The following is a 26,554-nucleotide window of genomic DNA, read 5'->3' on the forward strand; positions in this document are numbered from 1 at the left end:
TAACAGAGCAGCAGCAGCAGCAGCAGCAGAAGTACCTACATGCATGATAAGATGAGTGGTGGGGTGAGCTGCTGTTGCTAAAAAAAGGGTCGGATAGGGCTAGGCTAAGGTATGGCGGAGGCGGGGTTGGGGTTGCGGCGGATGAGGACTGGAAGGATCTGATATGTGATGTGATGTCGTTTTATTTTGTTTGGTTTGGTTGGGATGGGATGGGATGGGATGGGATGGGAAGATGGATACCCGCTGGCTGATATCTTTGTGTGGATGTGCGGATGTGCGATGTGAGAGGTGACATGGGCGAAAACGAAAAGCCTAACTAACATACGCTGACATGGGCGACGGCAGCAGGCAAACGAACCAAAGGCTCCCCTGCTGCCTACCACCAACCAACCTTGTCATCTCTTTCTCTCCCGGCCGCCCGTCTGCAGGACTCGGTTCTTTTTCCTGTTGCTGTTGCTGTTGTATGACAGTTTGACGACCGACCGACGGCGACTGCGACGACGTTTCCGGTGTGGTGTGAGCAGAGATAAGAGTACATGGTGTGTTGCTTGGCTTACCTGTGTGGCGCACGCGGGAACGACAGCAGGCAGCTCAGCTCCAGCTACAGACGAGGAGCACAGTACAACAACCCTCTGCTCCCGCTCACCCTTTCCACCTCGTTGCCTAGCGAGGAGTGCTGCTCGCACAAGCCCTGCTTTGCTCAGCTTGTGAGCCGAGGCAAGCACAGCAAACGACTTGCTTGGGTGCCACCAACAGCCCAGCACAGCTAGATAGCTTGCTGGCTAGACCGAACGAGGAGCCAGGAAAAGACTAAAGACCGGCCAAACGCTTCGGCAGCAGCCTCAGCCGCAGGAACACAAGAGCTAGGAGTAACAGTAGGTAGGATACAGAAAGCAAAGACTGGGCGGACGACATGCCAGAAACACTGCCCATGGCTTCGTCGGGGCCCAATGGCGCCGCTACCGGTCCTAGTCGTGATGATGGCAGGAGTAGAGTCGCCTGGAATGCTCCTCGCGCTAATGAGAGAGGGTCCCGAATCCGAGGCCCTGGCTTCACCACCACTACCAGCAATGACAGCCTCCACGTCGACGACGTCGACGACGACGACGACGAGCACGCCCTTTCGCCAGTTGGCTCATCGCTGCCTCGATCGTTGTTGTTTTCGCCATTCGACACTGACACTGACACTGGAGACGCAAAGGCGTCAGCAGACGCGGCTGTGACTGCGCAACGACCCGCCCAAGAAAAAGAAGGCGACGCAAATTTCCCTCCCTCATCGCCATCGTCTGTCACGCTGCTGGACAAGAAGACCCATCATCCCGCCGTCATCTCGCATCTGCTTGGAAATCAGGCGAGCTTTGCCGACGCGGCTGTTGTCACGCCCGAGCCTGAAGACATGACGACGACCTACTTTGCGGCGCAGGAGCCGCTGATAGAGACGTCCGAGAACCCCAAGGACCCGGAGAACGTCGGATGGGCGCGCAGTCCGACCGACGTGCGGCGGACGAGGTGTTCGCCGTGCCGCGGGCTGCGCGTCTTGCTAGTGCTGCTGGGGCATGCCGTGTTGGTTTGGGTTGTGCTTGGTGCGGTGAGGGGAGGGAGGTGGAGGGGGAGTGGCAAGACGAGGGGCCATTTGGGCGAGGTATGTGTCATTTCGCACAGAGAAGAGTCGGGCGTGGGAAGGGTGGGTAGGCTGCTTGTATCGTGAACTGACTGCAGACATGCTACACAGCCAAATCACCACGACGCCGGTGGCCTGCAATGGGGGTCTACAGAAACCGCACCACACGATCATCGCCACTTCAAATGCAACCCGCAGCACGTGCAGAGCTCGACCGCAGAATTCGAAGCTCCCGGCACATTCGAAGTCCGCGAAGCGCTGCAGCTGCACCAAGGACGCCATCGCCCTCGCCGTGGCCGCTACTACCACCACGTGTCCGGCCACATCAACATGATCCCCGGCGCCGCGGACCAAGGGCCGCAGCTCATCGCCAACACGACCGTCTGGTCCAGCTGGGCGCAGACGCTAGACCGCCGCATCGCGACCAAGACGACGGACACGACACTGCGGCTGCAACTCGTGTCGTCTGGAGCCGCATTACCAGGCGATGACGATGGAGACGACGACGGAGACGGAGACGAGGACGAGGACGAGCAAGAGTGCACCTTCATCCGGCTCAACATCGCCGTCGCGCCCGACACGTCGCTCAGCACCCTCTCAGTCCGCTCGACGCACCTCTCCCTTTCCCTCTACCCCGACCTCACCCCCAGCCATCTCGAAGTGACAAACACAACCACCATCCGCCTGCACCGGGGCGCTGTCGTCGCCCGCTCCCCCTCCTCCGTGCCCCCCGCCCGCAACACTTCCATCGATCTCGACAGCGGCGCAATCGAGGGCGTCTTCCCCCTCGTCGACCTGCTGCACCTGCACACGCAGTCCGGCGCCATCGACGCCTCGGTCGTGCCGTATGCGTCGTCTCCCCTCAATTCTTCCTCCCCTTCTTCTTCTTCTTCTTCTTCTTCTTCTTCTGCTGCTGCTGCTGCTGCTGCCGCAGCTATCCCGCCAGCCGTCCTAGACGCCTCAACCCAGTCCGGCGCCCTTCACCTCATGTTCCCAGCCGCCGAAGGCGGCACCGTACCAGCGCGGCGCTACGTCACGCGCGCGCGCACGTCTTCTGGTGATTTGAGCGGACGCTTTCTGCTCGGGCGGCGGACGAGACTGCAGACGGATGTCGGGTCGTTGAGAGTCGAAGTCTTGCCCGTCTATTCCAATTCCTCCGAAACCAACGAGGAGGAAAAAGAAGATGGTGGAGAAGTGAGGGAGGAGGAGAAGGAGGAAAAGGGAGATTACACACACGCGCTCCACACATCGACCAAAACGGGGGCGTCGAATCTTCGCGTGCTTGATCCCATCTTTGCCTCTTCCTCCCTAGAACCACAATCCCAATCTCACACCCGTCTCTCTTCTCCCTCCTCCCCGCCTCTCAAACTCCACGCCACACACACCTCCCGCACCGGCTTCCTGCGCGCCGTCTACCCCTCCGCCTGGCGCGGCAGCGTGTGCGCCGTTGCGCGCGTGGGTCGCGCCGCGCTGGGCGGACCCGGGTTAAGCGTTACGAGGCGCGAGCGGTTTGGGTGGGTGGGGAGCAGGGTTTGTGGGGTCAAGGGGAACGGGGGGCAGGAGGAAGAGGAAGAGGGTGAACGTGGGACTGGGATGAGAGGGGAGGATGGAAAAGTGGATGTCCAACTAAGTGTGCAAACGGGGAATGTCGAGTTTGTCGTTAGTGGCAGTGGAGCGGGGCAGGGGGAGGGCGTCGAGGATGGGGAGTTGTGAGGGAGTGAGGAGATGGGAGATTGGGGATGCGGAATGAATGGGAGAAGGCGTGAGGGATTTGGGAGGCAAGATTGCTTGATTGATCAATGAACCAACCGTACCCAAAGTATTCGTATGTAGGGAGATGGATAGGTACATGTAGGCGGCAAGACAGGTATTTCATTACTTCATTTACCAAATGAACGAACGGTCAAGAAAGCAAAAACATAATCTGCAGCACAGCATGGGTTGGGGAAGTAAGTGAGTGAGTGGTGAAAATCCATCTAGTCCACCATCATTCTCCCTTTACACTACCAAAAAAAATTTCAAAAAAAAAAAAAAAAAAATAACACATCAACAGACATGACATCACCTCCGAAACACCCGACATTTCAAGCCTATCCACAAAGAACAGAACCGAACAGGGAGAGAGCTAGGAAACCACCTCACCATTCTTCCACGCACGCAACTTCAATCGTCTGCCTGCCTGAGAGTCTAGATGTACTTCTACAAAAACGCATGGACATGTAACAACAGAGCAGTGAACGGAGCAACAACAGAGCAACATCAGAGCAACACAACTAACAACAATAACACAACATATCAACCATCACTTCATTCCACCCGGGCTGCTGACGTGGCAACTCGCCACACCGTTGCCGGACTGGAAGGGAGAAGAAAAGAAGACGAGAAGAAAAGAAAAAGGAGAATGCCAGCGATAAAGGAATAGGTAGGCGCCCTCTGTGCAGAGAAAAAAAAATGGATGAACAAATCGGTTCATTACAGCTAAAGCCCCTTGTTCCGTCCCATGAATGAGCTGTCCGTCTTAACTGGATTATTGTTGAGTCGTTCGGCCATATGACTACTCAGCCTAGATCCTACTTTCACTCGCTCACTCAATTGCCTGGCTGGACAGAGACAGGATGGAAAAGATTAGTCGATTTGGGGACGCGTGGATTGCGGATGCTTGGGTTGATTGGTTAGTGTATCATACAGTCTTACTCCCCACTCCCCGCCTGCTAGCACCGATAGTAGCCAAGTTCAAACATGTCCCAATTTCCCTGCTCTCCTCATCCCTCAATCTCTCGCCAACCATCCTCCTCCACTACTATCCTCCAACAAACCATCCCTTTCCACCTACTTCTTCCCCGCCGCCAACCTCCAAGCCTCCTCCTCGCCCCTCTTCAGCCCCTCCCCCACTTTCGACGCAGCCGCAACAACACTCCCCCAAAGCCCACTACCCACGCCTTCGTTCTCTCCATCAAACCGGCGCTCCTCGGCCGCTGCGACGAGGCGTTCGCGCTGCGCCGCCGTGCCGTCGGCTGCGTACGGGTTCTGTACGTAGCCGGGCGGGTGCGACAGATCTTGTGCTTGCGCGTGTACGTTGGCGGTAGTGAGGGCGGCAGAACCGTGGCTCAGTCCCGGCGCGGCGGCCGGCGAGGCCGGGGCGAATTGCGATAATGTTGACGGTGGAGGAGGAGGAGCTGCGGTCATGGGGCCCATATTGAGCGTCGTCGGGCCTGCTGCTGCTGCTGCTGCTGCTGCCGCCGCGTTGGTCGACACAGAAGAGGTGCCGAGGGAGGTCGTAGATGCGTGCGTGCTGTGCGTCGCAGCGGCGTTGGTGGTAGGCGGCGGGATGCTGAATTGCGGTGGCGGCGGCGGAGCAGCAGTGGTTATGCTACCCGTCGCTTTTGCTATTGCTGTCGCCGTCAACGTGGGCGTAGGCGCTGCAGTTGCGGCGCTGGATGCCTGGCCCGGCTGAGGAGGCGGCGGAGCGCCGCCATACGCGGCGGCTGAAGATGGAGCCGGTTGCGCTGGTTGCGTGGGTGGGATGGGTCGCGCGCCTGGTTGAGGTGCCGGTGGCGACGATGCGTTCGTGGACGATGTGGGCACGGCTGCGTTGCGCGTTGGCGTAGGGCCAGGTTGGAGCTGCTCGTCGGTGGCGGTTTGTGGTGTGATGCCGTCTGCTTTGGCGGCCGTGGTTTGCGGGTTGATGGGTGCGTTGGAGTAGATGGGAATTGGCGGCATGATGTCTCGATTGATGGATGCTTGTTCAGGACGAGGAGAAGAGCGGGGAGGTGTGGGTAGCTGGTAGTTGAAACAAAGGCGAGGGAGAGACGTCCTTGCAGCTGGAACATGAAGCTTGCTGCCCGTTTGGGCGATGACGTCTCCATCACGTGACAGGAGTCCATCTGGGGATCTGGGACCTCCCCGCGTTTGACAGAGCCACGAACTAGGCCCTGACAGCAAACATGTCACTTGCAGTAGTTCAACACTTGACACTTGTAACATCAGACCCAAGTTCATTCTATACCGCCTTTTGCCGAGCACCCAGCCAAGCGCTTCTGCCAAAGACAGTCTATCAGCAGAAGCACCCAGACACCAATCATAAATCTCAAGTCGCGAGGGAAGAGCGTGGTACAAAGACGAAAAATTTGCCCGGTAAAGTACAAGATGCTTGAAAGCAGGGATATAAGAAGCCGTCCCCAGCTTTGTGCTTTCGTTACCACGAACAAGCAAAACCCGAACGTGCTCTATCCACTCAACTACGTCACCCCCCACATCTATCCTCAACCATTTGTTCAAAGCGTCTTTTGCGTCGGAGACGTCGCTTAACCGGAACCACCCTTGAAGGCCTTGCCGAAGAGGAGGAGCTGGACCTGGTCGTAGATGGACAGGACACCAGCACCGGCGACACCACGGAGAATGTTGGCACCAGCACCCTTGAAGAGGGACTTGACACCCTCCTTGGCGACGATCTGCCTGGCAGCGTCCATGGAGGAAGAGTACTTGACGGCCTGTTTCTGGGTTAAACATGTTCATTGTGGGCGAGTCAACGTTACGTACCTCACCAGACGTCATCATCATGCGACGACGGATGGTGTCGAGAGGGTAGGAAGCGATACCGGCACCGGTGGTGACGGACCAGCCGAGCAGGAAGGAAGCAAGGAAGTTGCCCTCAAGAGGACCAACGAGGACAACGGGCTTGATGGAGTCGTACATGCCGAAGTACAGACCACGGTAGACGACGATTCCAAGAACGGAGGGACCGAAACCACGGTAGAGACCGGCGATACCGTCGGAGGCGAGGGTCTTCCTGTAGACGTCGACGAGACCGTTGAACTGGCGCTCACCACCGCCCTTGGCGGACTTGGCGTCGTTGGCAAGACGGGTACGGGCGTAGTCGAGAGAGTAGACGAAGAGGAGCGAAGTGGCACCGGCGGCACCACCAGAGGCAAGGTTGCCCATCATCCACTTGGCGTAGCCGTCGCGCTCCTTCTTGTAGGCGAACATGGACTTGTAGGTGTCGCGGAAGGCAAAGTTGAGGGCCTGGGTGGGGAAGTAACGGATGACGTTGGCAGTGTTGCCACGCCACAGCGAGACGATACCCTCGTCGGCGGCGGTACGGCGGAAGCAGTCCATGATGCCGTTGTACTTGCGGTCGAGACGACCGGCGCGGATCATCTCATCCTAGAAGGGGGTCAGGCTGGGTTGCGAAATCGGACGACGCGAATCGACCAAGAGCAATGTGGCTTACCTGGTTCTGGACCAGAAGCTTGATACGCTCAATGGGGGCGGCGGCAGTCTTCGAGACGGCGGCGGAGACACCACCCACTGTGGATGGAGCGTCAGCGACAATTCATCGGCGCAAAAACAAATCCATCAAAATCATCATCAAGCCATTGAAGCTCGGAGATGGACAATGGTGGAGCTGTGGTGGGCAAACGTACTCAGGAAGTCAACCACGAAGCCCTGAAAGCCTTATTGTTAGCATGCTGCGACGATAGCCGAGGGCGCCCAATCCCGACCAGCTGGCAACATCGACCACCAAGATGGCGCGGCGATCCAACGACATCGCAGAGGATGGAGGACGTCGCGGCGGTCGTGTCGCAAGCTGATTCGAGATGCGGCTCGATGTCAGGGAGGAGAGGAGCTTACGGGCATGCCCAGCACGGACTGCGAGGTCGACGTTAGCTTTGTCCATCACAATGAGGTTGGTTGAGGGCGGGGATGGAATACCTTCTTGCTCTGAACGACCTCACCGTCCTTAGCCATGGTGCCGGTTGATTGGTATGAATCAAACGGAAGGGGATGAGTGGAGAGTTGATGGTGTTGTGGATGAAAAGGTTGGGACGCTTATGTAGGAGTAGGAAAAGGGCTGCACGGCGAAGTTTTTCGTGGCCCGAGCGCTAGCGTGCCAAGATCCTCGGAGCAACTCGGTTGGAGCGAAAAACCAGCGAAGCCTCAGGCTGAAGTGGACCTGCAGTGGGTTGTCTTCACCGCTGGCCGGCGACTCGAGTCGACGTCTATAAACCCCAGAGGCCTCTGTCTCCAGCAGCCTCATTCACGCCGCGACACCACCGCAATCCTCCCGCCCGTCATCCGCACGTCCGGCTCCTGCTACGGCGTCGCCGTCTGGCTATCGGTAGGCCGCCCAAATACATTGCCGAGAACGGTCTAGCTCCGGCTGCCACCAGCGGCAACGCCAATCCTCCAGCCGTCGCCCTTCTGCCGCCCCATATCCCACTGCTGCAACCTCTGGACCTCCATCTTTTCAATTCGCTCAACTGTCAGACTGTCGACTGCGAGATTGCTGCGTTCTTCAAGTCGTGTTTGGATAGTCGTCCTGCCAACAGCAAGCTTGCCGAAACCAACCCAGGCACGCGCGCTTGCCCATTCTGGGTGACAGCTGGCCCTCGGATAGAACCAGTCCAGACTCTTTACCTTTGCTGCTGATTCCCTTTCCCCAGAGACGTCATTTGCAGCCCCAGATTGCATCTGACATTCAGATCTCAAGTCAGGAGAGGTCCCCATTGTAGTCACGTGTCCGTATTCCATTCTAAGTCTGCCCTATGGACGGTGGACTGATGATCTACGATGCCAAAAAGCCTAATGGAAACTCGAGGCGTCAAGGTGGTTGGCTGAGGAAGAGAGAAAAGTTGACGTGTTTCGGCGAATTTCCATACGTTGGTGTCCTCGGCTGTCAAACTACACACATGACATCATTGCTCTCGTCCACTCTACCTGGGCGCCTTTAAGCTTAAAAAGTTTCATCATGGCATCTGTCCGTTTCACGTTGCGTTTTCCGTTGGCGGTATAGGAGGCCTGCGACTTGAAGTCTGCGCGCGGGAAAAATCCAGTTCGGCCCCTGTCCGTTAGGCAAGCCGTCCGGCCGACTATCCGTTCAAGGGGTCCGAATGTGGCGTCTGAGTTGCCGACTACATGCAGTCGATATTCGACTGCGGGATTGATGAGACCAACCACTCAACACGAGCATGCTTCTCTACCAAGTAACAGCGACCTTGATGTTCTGCTCGCTGGAATGTTGACAAGTCGAACATTTTGCAACGGAAACTAAAAGCATCAGTGACAGGCCAAGAGGCAGTCAGTAAACAATTGAAACTGCTTCCACAACAACGTCAACAAGCTCGACCGCGACTGAGCCTTTTCTCGTTGGAACAGCATGTTCTGAAGTCTCCAAGCGCTGATTGACAGGCTGAAAATTCTTCCTCGTCCCTGGACGCTGAACCTGAGTACATCCAAAAAAGCGGACAACTCTTGAAGCTACAAGCATCAGCTATAGTAAAAATTAGACATCTCTTGATCTTTAGTACTCATACACTTCCAAAACGTACTGTGCATCCTCGGGTACCTCGCATCGACGCTCAAATAAAAAAAAAATAAAAAAAAAAAAAAAAACCCTGCTATACTTCGTACGGGAGAGTTTTGCAAACCACAAGTTCAAAATTGAGCCACAATGTCTAGCATCTTCAGTATTCATGGTTTTCATGGCCTACCTGCAAACTGAGAATCACAGCTGACGCCAGACTACCACCGTCCGCTGCTCGAATTCTGCCGCGACCAAGTCACACGAACACTTCACAAACATTACTCGTTCCCTTTGTTGTTCGTCCTCGCTGGGCGCTGGAATCAATAGGCCCATAACCAATGGAACCCTGTCATAGAAAGATCCCGTGCCTCCCGACCATCGTATTACGCACTGTCATCATTTTCTGCCTTTCTCGAGCGAGACGAAAAGCAGAACAGCAAAGACGATACTATCACGATTGTACTTTGTCACTCCCCACTCCGCTATCTTCTAGCTGGGCTGGCGGCGTACCACAAGACCTGGAGAAGATTGCAACAGCAGAGGTACCTCTGCATCTGCCTGCTGGATTGACGACGACACCGCCGCTGTCGCTCGTCTACTTCTGCATGTACCTGATATCTTGTCGTCTCATCCTTCTACCCAAAAATGCCGACCGAGCGTCCTACAGCCAGTCAGCCGTGACCCACACCACGGAAGCGCAAACTGCACAGACTTTGGCGCTGGTGCTCACTCACTTTCCCCCAGCTCGTTGTCTCGCCAGGCTCGAGGTTGACTGCACACCGCAACATCTATCCATCGCACGTCCGCACAACCCAAAAACTCTTCATGACATGCGTGTCGCCGCGACAGGGCCCAAGAGCGTGGAAACTTTGGGTGATTTGGGTGCTAGGAGCGCCTGTCAGCTAGCCAGTTAAGGTTCATTTCCGGGTACAATAGGTAGAAATGCCCAGCAGGGGCTGTCTGGCGAACCAGAGACACCCGCCCAGCCGTGAATCTCCCCATATGTGCTCTGCTGCCGTGATGCCGAAAACGCTCTCTCTTCTTTTGCCGTCGGGGTGCAATTTTTGGAGCAGTTAGCCAGCCAGCCAGCCCGCCCGCCCGCCTGCCAGACGCCGTTTTGAAGCAAAGGCGAGAAGTGCTCTTGCCGTACTCACGACCTGAAAGGAAATGGCGAGAGATCGAGCGCGGGATTATTTGTCTGTCTGGCTGGCTAGATTTCTGGATGACGAGGAGGGTCAGATTATCCCGTCCGCGCACAGTCGAAAAAAAGAGGTAGGAGAATGAGAAGACGATGAAAGAGATACAGGGAAGAGAATGTTCGTGAAGAGAAAAGGGCAGGGTAGGACAAGATGAAAATCAGGGAAACATGGTCACGACCCGCTTTTCCCCGTCTTTCTGTGGCAGTGTCTTGTTGTCGCGGCTCTGTCTGTTGATGATGATGCAGTGCAGACAGCGGCTGCGACGCGCCAAAGTCGAGGTTGAATCGATTTGGAGGCCTTTATTTTATCCATCTGTCTATTGATGCTGTCCTTCTTGATTGACCGGGCTCCGGAATGGCGGCCGAACCCTCTCACATTATCTGTTATCATTTTTATGGAGGAGAAATATAGAGAAAGGTAGAAAGATAGGTTGGCCACATAAAATAGTGAGAAGAGTCTGGAAAAGCCGGGCAACATTCTCCAGCACTTCGTACTTGATTGCCACTTGCCGGCTGTAGTGGGTGGTCGTTGTATGTGTGTAAAGTGTCGTGGCGCAGTTTCAACGCCGAAAGAAATTCCCGAAAAACGAAGACCTCACCTAAGGACAGAAGACAAGATTCCTGAAAGCCGAACACCTAGCCGGCTGGCCTCGGTGGGGAAAGGAAGTAAATGGAATGATAGCGGAAAAGGAGCAACGCACTTGATGGCCTCTGTGCGTAAATGTCAGTCTACCGCCGATGTTTCTATCTTTCCACCTATCTATCAACGTGCCCAGACAGCGCCTTAAGTTCCAACACAACACTACTTTTGCAGGTCGTACGCCATGTCTCTCGTCCCTCTCGTCTCATCGCCTTCGCACACATTGCGCCACGCACCAACTCGCCGCCAATGAACCACGTGCCCCCACCCCTACCTACCCCTACCTCTGTCCCTGCCCCTGCACAAGCAGCAGCAGCGCTCCGCTCGCCACGCTGCACCAAGGCGCCAAGACCTTGCAAGCAATGGAGACGACGGCGGCGGCGGCCCCACAATTGGCCGGCGCGGCGCGATGCTTGGCATGGCACTTTGCGTGCATGCGTGGGTGGGCGGAGATTGTTGGAGTTGGAAAGGGGGGGCGGGGCAGGCGGTCGAAGGGGAGGGGAGAGGTGCTGGGCGGAGGATGACGACGAGGAAGAGGAGGAGGCGAGGAAGGAGACAGGAGAGAGGGATAGGAAAGAAGAAGGGACAGGAAGGTAGGAATGATGAAGATAGATGCTTGTCTATCCAAGTGTTAAGCGTTGGTTGAGGAGGGGAGGGAAGCAGCTAAGCACTAACAGTCTATCTCACCCACGTACTTGGATACTTTATACTGTGCTGTGTTGTGGTGTTTAGCACAAGCGTAATCCATACCTACACCAGCTACTCGTCACACAGTAGACGAATCAGACAAAAGATGAATGGGCAAATAGACTAGGAATCGAGAACGCGAAATCGAGTCGCGCAGTGAGACAGACACCCGCCTTCTTATCCTGCGCTCCTGAGGGACTGAGCGACTGGGCGATAGACTGAGGCTGTGCTTAGCCCGCCACCTTAATGCTCTGGGCGGGAGATCGGTGATGGCTTGGCGGGTTGGCGGGTTGGCGGATGGCGGAGTGCTTTCTTGCTTGCTTGCTTGCTGTAGCTGCAGTGCAGGAAACGCAAATGCAGATACAGATGCAAGTAATTTTGATGCAGGTGTGAAGGAGGTAATGTAGGCAAGGCGAGTGGTGGATGGGATATATGATGTACAGTAGAAGAATGGTATAGGACGGGCGTATGTAGCCAAGTATCTTTGGATGTGTGTGTATCTCTGCCTCTTGGGTCAGCAACTTACAACACACCTCGCAGATGGATGGATGGATGGATGGTGAAGCAAGTCGGTCAAAATGATCTATTTACCACTCTTTCTCTCTTCTACTCCTACCTCACTCTCTTTCCTGGCGTCAGCTTACCCACCTTACAACACACCTACATACTTCGCCACACTCCCTCCCCCTGTCGCGCTGCACGTATTTACGTCCAGCGCTGAACACGCGGGACGGCGATGTTGCTAAGCAACATCAGCTACCTTACCGTAATTAGCAGCGAGCTTAATTCCCAGCATTGTCATCCGCCCGCTGGCCGCCAGTTGTTTTCCTCCGCGCAGTAAGCTACCTGCACCTCACCCTACCTACCTCCCCAACCTTCTCCGAGAAGGCTCAGCACACCACACGCCATAGCGCATTGCGCACTTCCGCATAACGACGATATCCAATCAGCCAGGAAAATAGGCACCGGCGGCATCGGCAGCCCGAGCAGCAGCAGCAGCGGCGGCGGCGGCGGCGGCGGCGGCGGCACTCCTCGGCAAGCGCTCTGGGCGCCCAGACAAACCGCCAACCCCAAACCGCCCTCCGCCTCATTGTACGCGTTGGCTTGATACGTGTGTCTATCTGTCTGCAAGCGGCAGAGCGGAGCGGATGCGCGCATGAAGACGCTTCATTCGTCTTGGCCTTGGCACCCATCTCTCTGTCTGCCGGTCTCCGTAGGCGACATGAGCTTGTCTGTCGGTGTGGCGCGGTGCGGACGCGGACGAGGCGGACAAGTTTGAGACGATGGTGGTAAGTAGGTAATTTGGTTTTGGAGTGAGCTTTGACAGTTGGATTTGGATTTGGATATGGATTAGAGACATTACATTGCGTAAGCAGCTTGAGACGAAACTGGGTTGGAATTGAGACGGGGTGAGGCGACTTTGACGCTTTTCCGCGCCGGATCAATGGCTGGTATTGTTGCTGCTCAATCAGTCATTGTGTCTCGAACGCGGCGGCTGTCGGCTTCTATCAGGTTGACATTCTCCAACCTCGACCAGCCCCCTATCTTCTAATGACGATGAAAGAAGGTCGGGGCGGGTGTCTGAGTAATGAGGATAATCATCATCACGTTTTGGGCGCGACTGACACTCCCTGTCCTGCGCCATCCAGTCCAATATAACTGTATGATGAATGCGAGCGCCGTTGGCGGGCAAGAAGGCAGTGTGACCTGAAACGAATGCGTACGATTCGCGGGCGGGTAGAGGGTGGGTTGGGCACACACACCTCACCCACCACACACTAGACAAATTCATGACTCTCTCCACCAGCCAGCCAGTCAGTCGGGGTTGTCCGGGCGGCAACAACCACCGGACACAGTCTCTACCCAACAGCGACAGATAATGCATACACTGCGTCATCAATCTGTCAGCACCTCCACTGAGCGAGCAAGCTGGGATTGCGCAATTAGGTGGTGGACAAGGTGTCTGACTCGACGGGCGGCAGCGGCAGCGGCCGGGCTTGATTGGCCCGATGCAGATCCGGCGATGAAGTCGTCTTGTCGCTGCTGTCTGTTGCTTTCAGCGCGAGCGAGCAGCCGAGATGGGCTGGATTGGGCACGGAGAGGAATTGCTGGATCACTGTCTGGAGTCGACTCGGCGGCTGCGCTCGGCTGGCTGGGTCTATAGCCCAGAACGGTCTGCGCGTCCAGGTGTAGGAGAAAAGCAGTGAGTATAGTAGGCAGGCAGACGGGTTTCCAGACGCGTGGATCAATGGCTGAACTGAACAACGTTCGCGGCGGATTCGTTCCCGGTTTGCGAGAAACGAGCGGCGCGCAACTGACTGAGAGCGTCTGTCTGTCTTCGTAGCCGCCGCGTCTCGGTCAATCAGTCAGTCAATCGAGTCAAGATCACATCCGGCAGCCGGCAAGTGTGGTAGTGCAAAGAATCAGTGACCAGGGTGTGGTATGAAAAGGGCCCCTGGACGGCCGCTGCTCCCTTGCGCCATCTGTAGAACACACACCGCTGCCGCGGACAAAGGACCCAAGGACCGCCGTGACAAAGAAGGAGATCACTGCAAATGCCTTTCGCTTCTGGAGACAGCAAGGAGGCGAGTTTTCCGCGCCGGGCGCAGAGCAAAGCAAACAAGTGATCAACATATGCCGTGAAGAATTGCCCGGTCTTAGCGAACACTCGGGCTGTGAAGAAAAACAGAGACAGACCATTGTTCCAGTTGGTGGAATGACTCTGACCGGGTATAGCGCGCAATGCTAAGCGCAGACGCGCACAGGGTAAAAGGCTCGAGGACGGCTCTGTCCTCTTTCTTCAGGGCCTGTGCCTGCCGCGGGCGGGGACTGCCGTCGTGTCGCACCGGATGATAATGACTGGGAGGATGGATTGCAAATGGCCAAAACAATCAAGACGTCTTGCTAGCGTGAAGAAAGAGGGGACTGATCGGAATTCCTCAGACTAGCGCGAGACGTGGTGGCAAGGGGCGGGGCCCACGGATTCGGCAGATGGCGGCAGGGCCCAGCAGAAGCGAGGAAGCTGGAATGAAATGGTTTGTATGTTATTCACGCCGTTGAGGCTGAGGCAAGGGGTCGCGGTTAATGGCAGACGTCTGTCGTTGTTGTCTGGAGACGGGAGGGCTTGGCAAGACAGGTGCGACTGATCGACGCGACCCTGAAGAAGAGCTTGGCATCGCGTTATAACGAATGGTCAGCGAAACGGACGAGGGGAATTAGCAATGCAAGGTGAGGCGCGTTTGCGTGTCAAAAGGCCGCGTCAGATGGGAGGCGATGGAGGTAGTGGTCAAGCTTCCGAGGGGGCCCGGGAAGTCGACGGCGAGAGTAGGTTGGGTTGGGTCGCATGTCCGGAGGGGCGGTGGCCGGGACGGAAGCAGCTGGGGACACAAGCTTTGTCCGCACAAGCTAAAGAGGTCAGCGAAATCGCATGCCGGAAGAGCAGAAACAAACGCAGGACATCCCCTGCCGCGAGAGCAGCGTGCGGTAGGGCGGGTTCAGCATTCCGAGGCCAGGACAAAGGACACGCGCGCGCGCGGTGCGGGTGGTGTAGGGTAGATGAAGTGGCAGGGCCTTCCTGGCAGTCGACAGCGACGGCGGCCATGGACACGCGAAATACGGCGGGCGCGGGGGTGGGGGGGGGGGGGGGGGGGGGGGGGGGGGGGTAAGCGACGAGATGCTGTAGTAGGACAGGACAGGACAGGACAGGATTGGACATTCAAGCTCCGCGCTCAGCATCCAGCGGCCAAGTAATTGCGCCGTCTCCGCTTGGGGTCGCCAAGATGGGGAGCAGGCTGGGCGTTTCGGGACAAGAGGGACAAGAGGGACAAGAGGATGGGGTGGTGGTGGTGGTGTTGGTGGTGCCAAGCGCCAAGCTGCATGGGCTGCTGAGAAGGGGGGCTGTGCATCGGCGTGCTTAATTAGCCGGCCACCGGCCACCGGCCACCTGCTCTGGCTTCCCATGTTTGCCGAGACGCAGCGGACCAAGTCCTCCCCGCCTGAAGCACAAGACCGCCTAGAAATCCTCAAAACGCCCGCGCTCCCCCAGACACGCTCCTGTGTCACTCCCGCTGCTCATAACTTCGCCTCGTCGCTGCCCTCACAAGGCTTGCTCCCCTCAAAAGAAGCGTTTCCTGGCTCTTGTGGTGCTCAGCAGTCCATCGTCCTCCCTCGCCCTCTCCGCCAAGCCAAGACCTCGCCTGCGATACGTCTCTTGGCTCGCCATCATGTCCATGTCGGCCGTCGCTGAGAATCCAGCGGCCGCGCCTCAAGCGCAACCTGCTCAGCAGCCTGCTGCTCAGCAGCAGCAGCAGCAGCACCAGCAGCAACAACAACAACAACAACAACAGCAGCACCAGCAGCAGCAGCAACAGCAGCAAGTTTCGACTCAGCCAACCGCCCAACCCGCCCAGCCGCCCACTCCGGGCGACTCGGATTCGCTCATCTGCCAGTGGTCCAACTGCGGCGAGCGCATGTCCTCTGCAGAGGCTCTCTACGTACGCTCTCACGCCACTCTCACACGCCTTCAGCTCGCTGACCTGCGCAGAACCATGTGTGCGACCGTCATGTCGGTCGCAAGAGCACAAACAACCTCAACCTCGTCTGCCAGTGGGGTAGCTGCACAACGTCGACGCTGAAAAGGGACCACATCACCTCCCACGTTCGCGTTCACGTGCCGCTCAAGCCGCACAAGTGCCCCACCTGCAACAAGGCATTCAAGCGACCCCAGGATCTCAAGAAGCATGTCAAGACGCATGCCGACGATTCAGTGCTCCTGCGCTCTCCCGAGCCCAGCCGGGGCAATTCCCACGGAGGTCCTGGTGGCAGCTTTGCCGCCGCCGCCGGCAAGCGTGAGTTCCACTGCACCAATACGCGCTTATACGAGTCCTAACCCCTCGCAGATGTTGCTGACTTGCAGGCTCTTGCTGGAGCAGCGAGTGGATTTTACCAGGATGGCATGGGTGGAAGCTCCTACGGCCACCCCAACGCCGGAGCTGGCGGCGCCTTTTACAGCGGGGCTCCGGCCAATTCGGCTTACGGGCCCGTCTATTACGCCGTCAACCCCCAGCAGCAAATGACCAATGACTACGAGGTCCGGAAGCGTGCCGTCGACGCCCTTAACGCCCTTAACGAGTTCTTTGGCAGCGTCAAGCGTCGCGAGATAGACCCATCCACTTACTATGACGTTGGCCACCGACTCATGGGCATCCAGGGCCAGCTACCCCTGCTCACGAGCATGGCTGGTTATGGCAACTCCGACTTCCAGTCTGCGCCGGCAATGGTGTCGCCTACCGGCCACGGCCCGGCTCCCTCGCACCATTACTCACTGCCCATTCCCAACCTGCGGACAAAGAGTGACTTGGTTGAGATTGATCAGGTTTTGGAGCAGCTACAGAACACCGTCTACGAAAACCCCAAGCAGGCCGCGGCGGCTGGCGTTGGCCAGCCCGGCGCGCACTATCTGCACTCTGGCTTCAACTACCGCTCCTCCAACTCGCCTCCTGGAACGCATGGCATGCAGCCGCAGTCGTCGCACGCAACCACGCTTGCTCCGCTGTCAACGTCGCAAACCGAGACGCCTGCATTGACGCCAGCCTCGAGCGTCGTGTCGTACACCTCTGGCCAGTCGCCTGGATCGGTCCACTCGGGACACAATGTCTCGCCGGCTATCCGCAACAACAACATTAGCATGTACCCGACGCTGCCCTCGGTGAGCGCCATGTCCGACATTGCCGGCAGCTATCCTGCCACCAGCAACGCTCCCAGTCTCGCACCATTCGACTCGGACAGCCGCCGAAGGTGGTCCGGCAACCAGCTACAAAAGGCCCGTCCCGCTCGCGACTCGGAGGCCATGGACATTTCGGATGATGACTCGACGCCCAACGCCTCGCGGCGCAACTCTGTTGATCGCGACGGTCTGCGCAAGGACGTGCACAAGCTTGCTATCCAGTCGCCGCCTCCGGTTGACCCGTCGCTACGCTCTCCAGGCGAGCAATCGGAGGACTCGGAGCACCTATCATCCGAACACGGTGCATCCGACGGCGACGAGAACTGGGTGCAAAACATGCGCATGATTGAAGAGCTGCGCGCCTTCATCAAGACCAAGCTTGATCGCGGTGAGTTTGAGGATGGCGACGCCCCTCTGCCACCGAGCGAGATCAAGGAGGAACAGCTTGCCGAGGAGAACAAGGCGTCAAGTAGTGCCATGTCGGAGGATGAGCGCAGTCTCTACCCCGTCCTGCGCGCCGTTCAAGACGGCGAGTAGATTCATTTTGGTTTCATTTTAATTCGTATCTGTCACGACGGAACATTGTATTATCACACAGGAGATATCACAGGGGCTTGCTTTCAATCTTTTCTGCTGCAAGCAGGTGTGCAGCTCACGCTCTGAGCCACGGCCAGAGACGCCATCGTTTTGGCTGCGGTTTCGCGACTGCCGTTTCTTTTGTTGATTATTGGCGGAGTACAAACAGGCGTAACGATACCGGGGCTGGGAAGGGTATAGGCTAACCCTCTTACGGACGAGCATCGTCGAGGGAGCTTTGCTTTGTTTTGCCTTGTTTTACGCAGTACGTCAAAATGAGCAGCAGTACATGCAGACACGGGGGAGCCGCTACTGTGCGTGAATTGAGACGAGGCGACGCTGTTCATGCGACAAGAAACGCCAAGATTCCGCTGCGAGTGAGGCGATGAGCTGCCCTTCTCGGACGCACAGGAGCGCCCAGAGGGCGGAGCACGAGTGCCCAGACCCGTCATCTCGCACCTCGTCTCAAACCGTCGTGGCTCCGCGCGTCGCCTTGGTTGCGTCCAAGGCCGCCGCTGTTTGGAGCACGCGGCCGTCATCATGGCCGGCGCCATGATCTGACACCAGACACGAGCGACGGCAGATCGGGGGACTGGAGTGGTGGAGGGGGAATTGGTCGCCCAGTCACCACATCACTGTCTGTACCGCCGCCGCGCCGCCGCCGCCGCCGAGCAACTCAGTCGCAGACCGACACCGGGACAAGAAAGATCCCGCCGCCCACTCTACCCGCGACCCACGATCCAAGCAAGCCACCAGCAGCCTGCTAGCCAGCGAATATTTTTTTTTTTTTTTTTTTGACCCAATACCCTACCAGCGCACATCGTAGGGACAGGCATCTGAAGCGTGCGGCGCGCGCAGCCAGCCAACGTGTCCAGAGGCAGCAACACATAGCGACGACGTCAGACGTCACCCGTCTCGTTACACCGCCCATCCCAACCACGCACATTCGCACACAGAGCGCGCACACGTCTTGGGAGCACCAGTGAGCGAGCCAGCGAGTACCCGACCAGTCACATTGCCCTACCTACCTACTCGACGACGACCGACCGACGACATCATGGCGTGGGGACGCGGCGGCGCAGGGAACATTGAGGCACAGGAAGAACAGAGCAAGAAGGTGGCCGAGGTGAGTAATGCGTCCTTCCGTCCGTCAGTCGTGTCTTGTGGTTGTCGACCAAGCCTCGTGCCGTCCGCGTGCGTAACAAACCTTGCGCACATCACAAGCACCACATGCTCCCGCCGTATAGGTACACCAAGCAAGACGTGCGACTAACAACCACGCAGGATATCGCCTCGCAACACCGCCGCGCCTCGCGCACCGGCTCCATCGTCCCCATCCGCACTACAGTCTCGCCCCCTCCCCCTTACGCCCACACCGGCCGCGGCGGCGCCGGCAACACGTACTCGCCGGCCGAGCTCGCGCAGACGGGCACCTTCCAGAGCACGGCGACGACCGAGAACAACGACGTCGCTGGCGCATCCGTTGTGCCGGCTGGGACACCGGCGTCCACGGCGTCGAGCTCGGCCTCGTACACGACGGCGACGGCTGAGCCCCCGCCGCGCGATCTGAAAGATTTGGATACGCAGACCAAGTGGTACAACTCGGCGACTACCTCTTCTTCCGCCTCTCCGTCGCCAAACCCGGGTCAGCAACACAACGCCAACAACGCCAACGCCACTTCCACATCCCCCGCAAACCAACCACTAAACAAAACCCCGCCGCCCTCAGACCCCCCAGTACCCATCGCACGCACCGGCCGCGGCGGCGCAGGCAACTTCGTCTGGTCCTCCTCGCCCTCCTCCCACACCTCTTCCAACAACAAGGCCTCCGCCGCCGCAACAGCATCAGTAGACCAAGCTGCCCAACTCCAACGCAGCGTCCTAGCTGACGTCGAGCGCGGTCTCGCGCGTCCCGGGCGCGCCTGGCTCGGACCCGGTCCTGGGTCGCCGCCGCCCGCCGCTGCTACGGCGCCGCCCGCTACGAATGGGGTGGGGGAGGGAGAGGGTGTGGGTGGAGCCGTCAAGACTAGTCCGCCACGCAAAGTCGCGGCGCGTAAGGGGTCGTGGGTTGGGGCTGCGGTGACGGGGCATGGACATGGACATGGGCAGGGAAGTGCGGCGGCGGCGCCTCCCGCGTGACTAGCCGTTGTCCTTGGGGGCAAGGAGAGGAGGTGGGTTGGCAGCAGCAGCAGCAGCAACAACAACCACGATAGCACCGGTGGTGGTGGCGGCGGCAGAGCACGATCGAAATCGCTCAGCGCCCATGCCAATGCCAACGGCGCCGGCAGCCGTGAAAAGCAAGGAAGCCACAGGTTCAGGCACAGACACGGCCGCAGCGACGACGCAGACGCGCTGGAGCGCGAGTTGCAGGAGCTGATGGGGATGAATGGCGGAGCGGTCGGTGGTGCAGGGCGTACGGGGAGTGGCGAGCGCACGTCGAAAGTGCTGATTGGCAGTGGTGTTGGGCCGGGGATGGGACTGGGGGGGTTGGGCGAGGGGTGGAGGGAGAATGTCAACGCGGGTGTTAACGGGCATGGGTGAGGAGACAAAAAAGGAGCAGGTGAGAGAGGGAGAGAAAAGGAGAAGGGGGTGGCTAATGGGGTGGGTTAGGTGAGAAGTGGAAATAGTGCCTCGATGGCACGCAACCTACCTATACTTCCTAATCACCAACCGACCGATCGACCTACTTTTCTGTACACAAGAGCGAGACGGACAGACGCAGCGGAACAGGGCCCGAGAGACTGGGTAAGAGAAGAGAAGAGAAGACGCGAAAAGACGACGTGACGTTTTTTTCAGCGAAAGTATGTACATAGATATGCGCGTGCGGACAGAGTATAGCGGTAGCGGTGTTTCGGACTGCAGTCGTCAAAGGCGTATGCATGTACATGTAGGTTTTATGGAGATAGGAGTAGGAAGGATCGTAGGAATAGACATGTACATCTATCATCGCACAGCACTGGCACTAGCATTAGCACCTGAAAATATTTGTGAAGCATGCCGCTGGCAGCGAGGGTCTGATTATATTACCTGATTGATTGATTGATTATTTGATTGACTAGTTTAGCCTGTGTGAGAGAGGAAGAGAGAGAGAGAGAGAAGAGTAGATGTGTACCTTGGTCAAGTGGGTGATGGGTAAGGTTAGGTAAGGTACCTAAGCAGTTGGGCATAGTGTAGGTAGGTAGGTATCGGTTGAACCATCCCCCTGCTCGCCGGACCAGCTGCCATCGGCAGCATCAGCATCACCGTCCGTCCATATTACATAATGATCACACTCATCATCGCTCGACTCTTCTCCATCCATATTCACACAACTTCTCTCAATCCGGTTGTTGAATTGTTTGCATTTTTGGTAGAACATCAATTCAATGACGCTTCCCTTTTTCTTCTTCCATGACTACCCGGCAGGATAGGTAGGCACCCAACACCCATGCACCACCCACCAATCCAGCGCCTCCCGAGAAACCGAGCAAGTGTTTGATATATGCATAGCACTACCGCCGTGTCTCCAATCCAGCAATCCCCCTCCGCAAGAGCCGAGAGTTGTCAGACCGAGTCAAGTCGAGTCGAGCAGCGTCATAGAAATTGTCGCATACTCTTTTTTGAGAAGAGAATTGGCAGAGCTAATGTTGGTGATCATTGGTAGTGGTGGTGGGGGGGCAGCAGAGGGCACAGCAAACATGACGCAGCGAGGCGACACGCTTACTGCTCGGTCTGGAAGTAGTTGAGGAGGACGGAGCGCTCCTGCGACTCCTCACCCCAGTCCTTGACGACGACGCACGAGCAGTTGACGACCTTGCGCGCGTTGCCCTCGCGGTCGATCTGGCCTGTTTCCCAATCAAACGCATTAGCCAATGCTCCCCACAGTTCCCACAATCCTTTCCATTCTTCCCCTTCACCCAAGTTGAATGGAGAAATTGATGGGGGGCGGGGCGCAACTTACACAAACCAGCCCACTCGCCGAGCTGCTTGCCATCAGGGACCTTGATGAGCGGAATCTTGTGCTCGCTGCACAGCGCGACGACGAGCTTCTTGTACGCCTCCTCCTCGCAGCTCTCGTTGAGCACGCACATGTGCGCCTGGCGGCGGTCCAGCGCCTTGCTGGCCTCGCGCAGGCCGCGCGCCAGGCCGTCGTGGATCAGCGCGATCTTGAGGACGCCCTTGAGCGCGTCAAGGACCGACATTTGGCCCGACGAGGCATCGGCGCTGACTTCAACCTCCTGCTGCTCGACTTGCGGTTGCTCTTCTCCGTCCGACTGTGAGGTGAGGTGTTAGTGGGGTTCGTTGAGAGAGGTAATGGGAGATGAGGTAAGGTAGGGCGCCAGGCTGCTGCTGCGAGCCATTGCGGCGCCATTCACCGGCCCGCTTCGACCGCGTCATGGACTTACCATTTTGAGTGTGGGTTTGTGGTGATGTCGGGGTTCCTCGAAGAGATCGGGTTGTTGTTTTTGTGGGTGGTGGGGTTAGCAAATGCGCGTCGTGGTGTAGAGCTCTTCGAAAAGTTTTGGAAATCGCGGACCGGCGTTTGTGCCGCAAGCGAGGCTTGGCATGATCCCGGTCATGTGACCGTCCCATTCGCTCATCTTCTCACTGTCAAAATAGTCGACTGTTGTCGTCTGTCTCAGCCCGAGACCAGTCAGGCACACCCGACATGGGGCGTTCCATGACCACGCTCGCACTAGCCATTATCCACGTGCCATCAAACTTTGTCACGACCGCACCTCTTTGATCAATTTTCGAGAGCGATGCTACTCTCATTTACAGCCAGCTGAATCTACAGTTTGGGATGCACAGAAACATCCCTCGTCTTGCCTTTCCAAAACGAATTGCGAAGCAAAAGCAGAAGGAAAAAAGCAAACGCGCGCGAGGGCTTCCAAGTGCACAACTGATTAAAAATCGGTTATCAAGATCTTTTGCAGCATTTCGACTTCTGCGCCACCCACAATAGGGGTGGAGCTCGTGGAAATGGACTTGCAATTCGCTGAAAGCGCCATGCTGTCAAACATAGAGAAGCAGAAAAGAAAACGAAATGGAAAGGAGAGGACAACGCCCTGCGCGCGCGCTGCGATGCAACAGATCAAAAGCTAGGAAAGTCGCCTTGGTGGTATGTAGCCTTTTCGCACCAGAAAAACGCCCGGGCCTGCAACAACACAAAGGAAACGTAAAAGCGTCGCTGTATAAAGCTGAGAGCTCGGGAATGGGTATGATGGAAATCCAAATAAAGGACAAGGAAACGCTGACGAGCAAAAGGTTTTGAACGAGCCCTTACATGACGGTGCAGCAGCAGAGGCTCTTTTTTGGCTTCTTGCCTGGCTTTTCCTCCGGACCCTCGGGCACGCGGATGGGCGAACCAATGCGCGGAGAGGGCGCCGCGGCGGGGCTCCCGTTTTGCGGTGGGGGAGGAGAAACGCTGGGTGTGAGTTTAAAGCCTCCGTGCTCTGCGTTGGGGCTGTTGCGGGATGGTGATTTTTCAATCTTTTCGGTTGGTTCGGGGCTTGAGAGCGGCCAGTTGACATCTTCTTCGGGCTTCTCCGACTTGGGAGTCTCCATCTTGTTCTGTTCTTGAGGCTGTGCCGACGTCGCCTGGAAAGCTTCCCTTTCTTGAGGCAAGCTTGAAGGAGACTGCGGTGGCTTCGGTCCAAAGTCGAAGTCGTTGAGAGGCCGAAACTCCCTGTCGTACGTGTCTCCAAATTTGCCGTCCTTTTCCCACTGTTCTTGGGCCATGCGCTTGGCGTGAGTGGGCAGCATCTGCTGGTCCTGAGGCAGACGTGGGTCTGGCTTGTACATGGTAGCAATCCACGGCGCTTCGCCTTCAGGGCGAGCAGTCGTTGGACGAGAGGCCGTGCGGGGCCTGGAGCCAGAATTAGCTCTTTGCTTTTGGTTCGAGGCAGTCCGAGGCTTGCTGGCCGCTCTCTTGGCTGAGGTGGGAGTCTTGTTCCTCGGGGTCCTGGCCTTGGCGGGAGAAGTTTTGCTTGTCTTTTTGTCTTCATCGCTCCCCGTTGATTTTCCAGGATCCGACACGTCATCCAGCAAGACCTGACTTCCCACACTGCCACCCCTCTTTCGAGTCTTGTGCATGGCGAGTGCCTCTGCAGGCGGCCCTGATAACAAGTTGGCGCTTCCACTGCGACTGCGAGGCTTTCCCGTCCCAGTTGGACTCGTCGCTGGAGTGGATTTTGGAATAGGAATCTTGGATGTCGCAGGGCGGGGGATACGTGATCCATTTTCACGATCGGCTCCATCCACGGAAGAGGATCTATCACTAGTTGGGTTTTCCTGAAATTGGGCTCGTCCAGGCGGCGGTGAAATGGAACTCAATTTGGGACTCTTTTCCGCAATGAGACCATCGTCCAGATGGGAACTGGGCTCCTTTTTCCGACGTGGAGGCCGCGACCTGCTGCTTGATCGACTCGTCGTGGTGGATTGCCTAGGAATAAAGCCCGCAGCCTCCAGCTCGGTTCTCTCAATTTCTGCCAATTTGTCGCGGTGTATCCAGTGCGACTGATCTTGCTCGACGAGGTCCAGGTCGTCCGCGTCGGAGCCCATGGTCCGGGTCCGATGCTCACCATCGTACAAATCCAACAAGCTGTCAGACTCGCTGCCCGTGGTCCCATTGGAGCCGGGATTCTTTCCCAGCGCTTCGACGCGGCTGGGCATGGGGTTTGAACGATATGGTTCTACCGGCTCGTTGCGGCGCAGTTGGGTGTATCGAGGGTACCCATTTGGCTGGTTGGAGAGGAGCTGGCGTTTGCCAGTGAATCTGGCCGAGGCATCGTGTGACATGTAGGTCTTGTCGTAGAGCGGGTTCTAGAGTTCGGCTATGACGTTAGTTGGGTTTGATCTTGACGCAGAATGTCGCAAGCCAGCCTAGGCAAAGCGTGCGCAGGAGAATGCAGGACAAGTGTGTGTCTGTGGCGGCAACCACGCACCTCGTTATCAAGCGGAACCGCCAGGTCCCACGAGCTGCGGTCACCATGGGAGCTGCTCGGCGGGGTTATGGTGGTTACGGCCGGCGAGGGAGAGACCATGGCCATGGAGCGCATTTGGACACAGCTGCAGGAGCAGCACTGCTCAGGGTGACCGGAGGTGAGTTTGGGGCGGAAGTTGGCGGGCTCGCAGGTATCCAGGCGTGAGGCCAGTGGAGGGCGGCAGGAGAGGGGCCGACAGGGATATGGTGATGAGGCGCCTCGTTGGTTCGTCGCACGCAGACAATGTTCCACGGCAGCTGGCGCGAGCAAAAGAGGCGGCTACTGGAGTAGCATCGGCAGACTGACTGACCTCGAGGAAGGCTAGAAGGAGAGAGGATTTGTGGCGCTCGATAACCAGCGCATGGACAGGCGGTCGGGGGGAAGGTAAATTGCACGGGATGAGGTCAAGCGCGCGGGCCAAGCGGGTGCTGACGGTGACGACGAGTTGGCCGCGCGCGGGACAGAGAAGCCGTGAGGAATTTGAGTAGAGAGACGACAGGTCCAGCAGGCAATGGGGCGAGTTGTGGGTGGAGGAGAGTTTGTGTTTGGGGGAGAAACGGGGCGTTGATGTCGGTCGAGGCAGGTGAGCGGCGTGGGCTGAGGGTCGTGCCTGTCGTTGGCCAGTGCCAGCCACTGGTGCAAGCACAAGCAAGCCGCAATCTTATGCTACTACCAACGGACAAAACTTTTATTTTCCTCGTGCCCGCTAATTTGCAACTCTCCCTCGACGGCGAGCATTCAAGAATCGCCCGGCGGACAGTATGCCGTCGTGTGAGGTGCTCCTGATTCCCCGCCGACTCGCCGCTTGCAACGCTCACCGTCTCTGCCGATTGCTCTTACACGTCACCAGCCGTGCTCAAAGACACCGACTGCCTGATGTCCATCATGGATTGACTCTTATCTCAGCCACTCTATTTCCTGTCCTCTTCCCCATCGGTTCATCCAAGCCCGGCATCGACTCGTAATCGTGGTCGAGTGCGGGGATGCCGCACACCTAATATTCATGCGCCTAGTTCTGCATCGCGTCCCCGCCTTGGAATTCGACTGTTGGATTGGACCGTCGCCGCGACAGTGCTGCCCTGGTTGGCATGCCTTGGCTGCCGACGTCAGCAGGGACAGGCCTCTTCCTAGACCGCTTGTGGACTGGTTCACGCATATGCTTTCATCATGCATTGCCTTCAACTGCCCGGCCCGATGGCCTTGTCGATGCAGCGTCCTTTTGGCTCTGCTTGAAAGTGATGCCTCAGTCACTTGATCCAACATTTGCTTTTGTGGAGGCTAGAATGATTTCCCGGACCATCCACGTGCTGCGCTCAGCTCGAGTCGTTGCCTTGGTCTCAGGCACCCACCTCGATCGTCCCGCCCGCTCGTCCAAGAATAGCATGACGCTACAATTCCGTATCTGCATCCACCCGTCTGTCACGATGCTGCCTCTGCTGCCATGTCGCGGCTGCAACCATGGTCCAACCCACCTGTCAAAAAGGCCCTCGGGCTGTCAAACGATTGAGCAGCCCGCCGGACATGAACCCCCCTTCCACTTTGGGTTAGCGTCGATGGTTAGCCTCGTGCGTGCTCCAACAGCTGCAAGACGACCCAGGGATTCAATTAGAGCCACCGAAACAGGTCCCAACGGCCTTGGGCGCACGTGCTGCCTACTGCATCTGGAACTCCATGGTGCGTTATAGCGTTTCGACTTTTGGAATCCCTTTCTTTATTAGTCACTGACTTACTCGTCTATCTGACACCAATTTTTTGCCCGAATTTGTCCCAAAATCCACTGCTAAAATTAGCACACTGCACACTATCAACACTAACCATTCTGGTCCGTCGTCGTTCATA

General features: G+C 57.4%; 7 protein-coding genes across 7 annotated transcripts; 4 read left to right on the plus strand and 3 right to left on the minus strand.

Annotated features, from left to right (window-relative positions):
- The first annotated feature begins 726 nt into the window (after positions 1 to 726).
- IWZ02DRAFT_282453 (uncharacterized protein) lies at positions 727 to 3,628 on the plus strand. Its single transcript, XM_066763659.1, has 2 exons — positions 727 to 1,642; positions 1,733 to 3,628. Exons 1-2 carry the CDS (start codon positions 914 to 916, stop codon positions 3,332 to 3,334), a joined length of 2,331 nt encoding a protein of 776 aa, XP_066622572.1. The 5' UTR covers positions 727 to 913; the 3' UTR covers positions 3,335 to 3,628.
- Positions 3,629 to 4,246: 618 nt separating this feature from the next.
- On the minus strand, positions 4,247 to 5,447 carry IWZ02DRAFT_282475 (uncharacterized protein). Its single transcript, XM_066763660.1, has one exon. The coding sequence runs from the start codon at positions 5,339 to 5,341 to the stop codon at positions 4,451 to 4,453; it is 891 nt and encodes a 296-aa protein (XP_066622573.1). The 5' UTR covers positions 5,342 to 5,447; the 3' UTR covers positions 4,247 to 4,450.
- A 285-nt stretch (positions 5,448 to 5,732) lies between these two features.
- On the minus strand, positions 5,733 to 7,500 carry IWZ02DRAFT_453141 (mitochondrial carrier domain-containing protein). The gene is made up of 6 exons (XM_066767644.1): positions 7,334 to 7,500; positions 7,253 to 7,270; positions 7,045 to 7,066; positions 6,852 to 6,928; positions 6,161 to 6,784; positions 5,733 to 6,111 (listed from the first exon to the last, which is right to left on the minus strand). Exons 1-6 carry the CDS (start codon positions 7,367 to 7,369, stop codon positions 5,926 to 5,928), a joined length of 963 nt encoding a protein of 320 aa, XP_066622574.1. The 5' UTR covers positions 7,370 to 7,500; the 3' UTR covers positions 5,733 to 5,925.
- A 3,242-nt stretch (positions 7,501 to 10,742) lies between these two features.
- Positions 10,743 to 11,694, plus strand: IWZ02DRAFT_453144 (uncharacterized protein). Its single transcript, XM_066767645.1, has one exon. It carries the CDS (start codon positions 10,844 to 10,846, stop codon positions 11,357 to 11,359), a length of 516 nt encoding a protein of 171 aa, XP_066622575.1. The 5' UTR covers positions 10,743 to 10,843; the 3' UTR covers positions 11,360 to 11,694.
- Positions 11,695 to 15,385: 3,691 nt separating this feature from the next.
- IWZ02DRAFT_403108 (uncharacterized protein) lies at positions 15,386 to 18,163 on the plus strand. Its single transcript, XM_066765641.1, has 3 exons — positions 15,386 to 15,942; positions 15,993 to 16,296; positions 16,348 to 18,163. The coding sequence occupies exons 1-3, from the start codon at positions 15,673 to 15,675 to the stop codon at positions 17,709 to 17,711; spliced, it is 1,938 nt and encodes a 645-aa protein (XP_066622576.1). The 5' UTR covers positions 15,386 to 15,672; the 3' UTR covers positions 17,712 to 18,163.
- A 499-nt stretch (positions 18,164 to 18,662) lies between these two features.
- Positions 18,663 to 20,008, plus strand: IWZ02DRAFT_282640 (uncharacterized protein). The gene is made up of 2 exons (XM_066763662.1): positions 18,663 to 18,876; positions 19,035 to 20,008. Exons 1-2 carry the CDS (start codon positions 18,808 to 18,810, stop codon positions 19,887 to 19,889), a joined length of 924 nt encoding a protein of 307 aa, XP_066622577.1. The 5' UTR covers positions 18,663 to 18,807; the 3' UTR covers positions 19,890 to 20,008.
- A 1,441-nt stretch (positions 20,009 to 21,449) lies between these two features.
- IWZ02DRAFT_379051 (40S ribosomal eS12 domain-containing protein) lies at positions 21,450 to 24,775 on the minus strand (the record flags this gene model as incomplete). The annotated part of the gene is made up of 4 exons (XM_066765021.1): positions 21,450 to 21,574; positions 21,691 to 22,003; positions 23,022 to 24,554; positions 24,677 to 24,775. 4 exons carry the CDS (start codon positions 24,773 to 24,775, stop codon positions 21,450 to 21,452), a joined length of 2,070 nt encoding a protein of 689 aa, XP_066622578.1.
- Positions 24,776 to 26,554: the final 1,779 nt, after the last annotated feature.

The sequence above is a fragment of the Phyllosticta citriasiana genome (assembly GCF_038021145.1).
Source record: "Phyllosticta citriasiana strain CBS 120426 chromosome Unknown IWZ02scaffold_7, whole genome shotgun sequence".
Taxonomy (NCBI): domain Eukaryota; kingdom Fungi; phylum Ascomycota; class Dothideomycetes; order Botryosphaeriales; family Phyllostictaceae; genus Phyllosticta; species Phyllosticta citriasiana.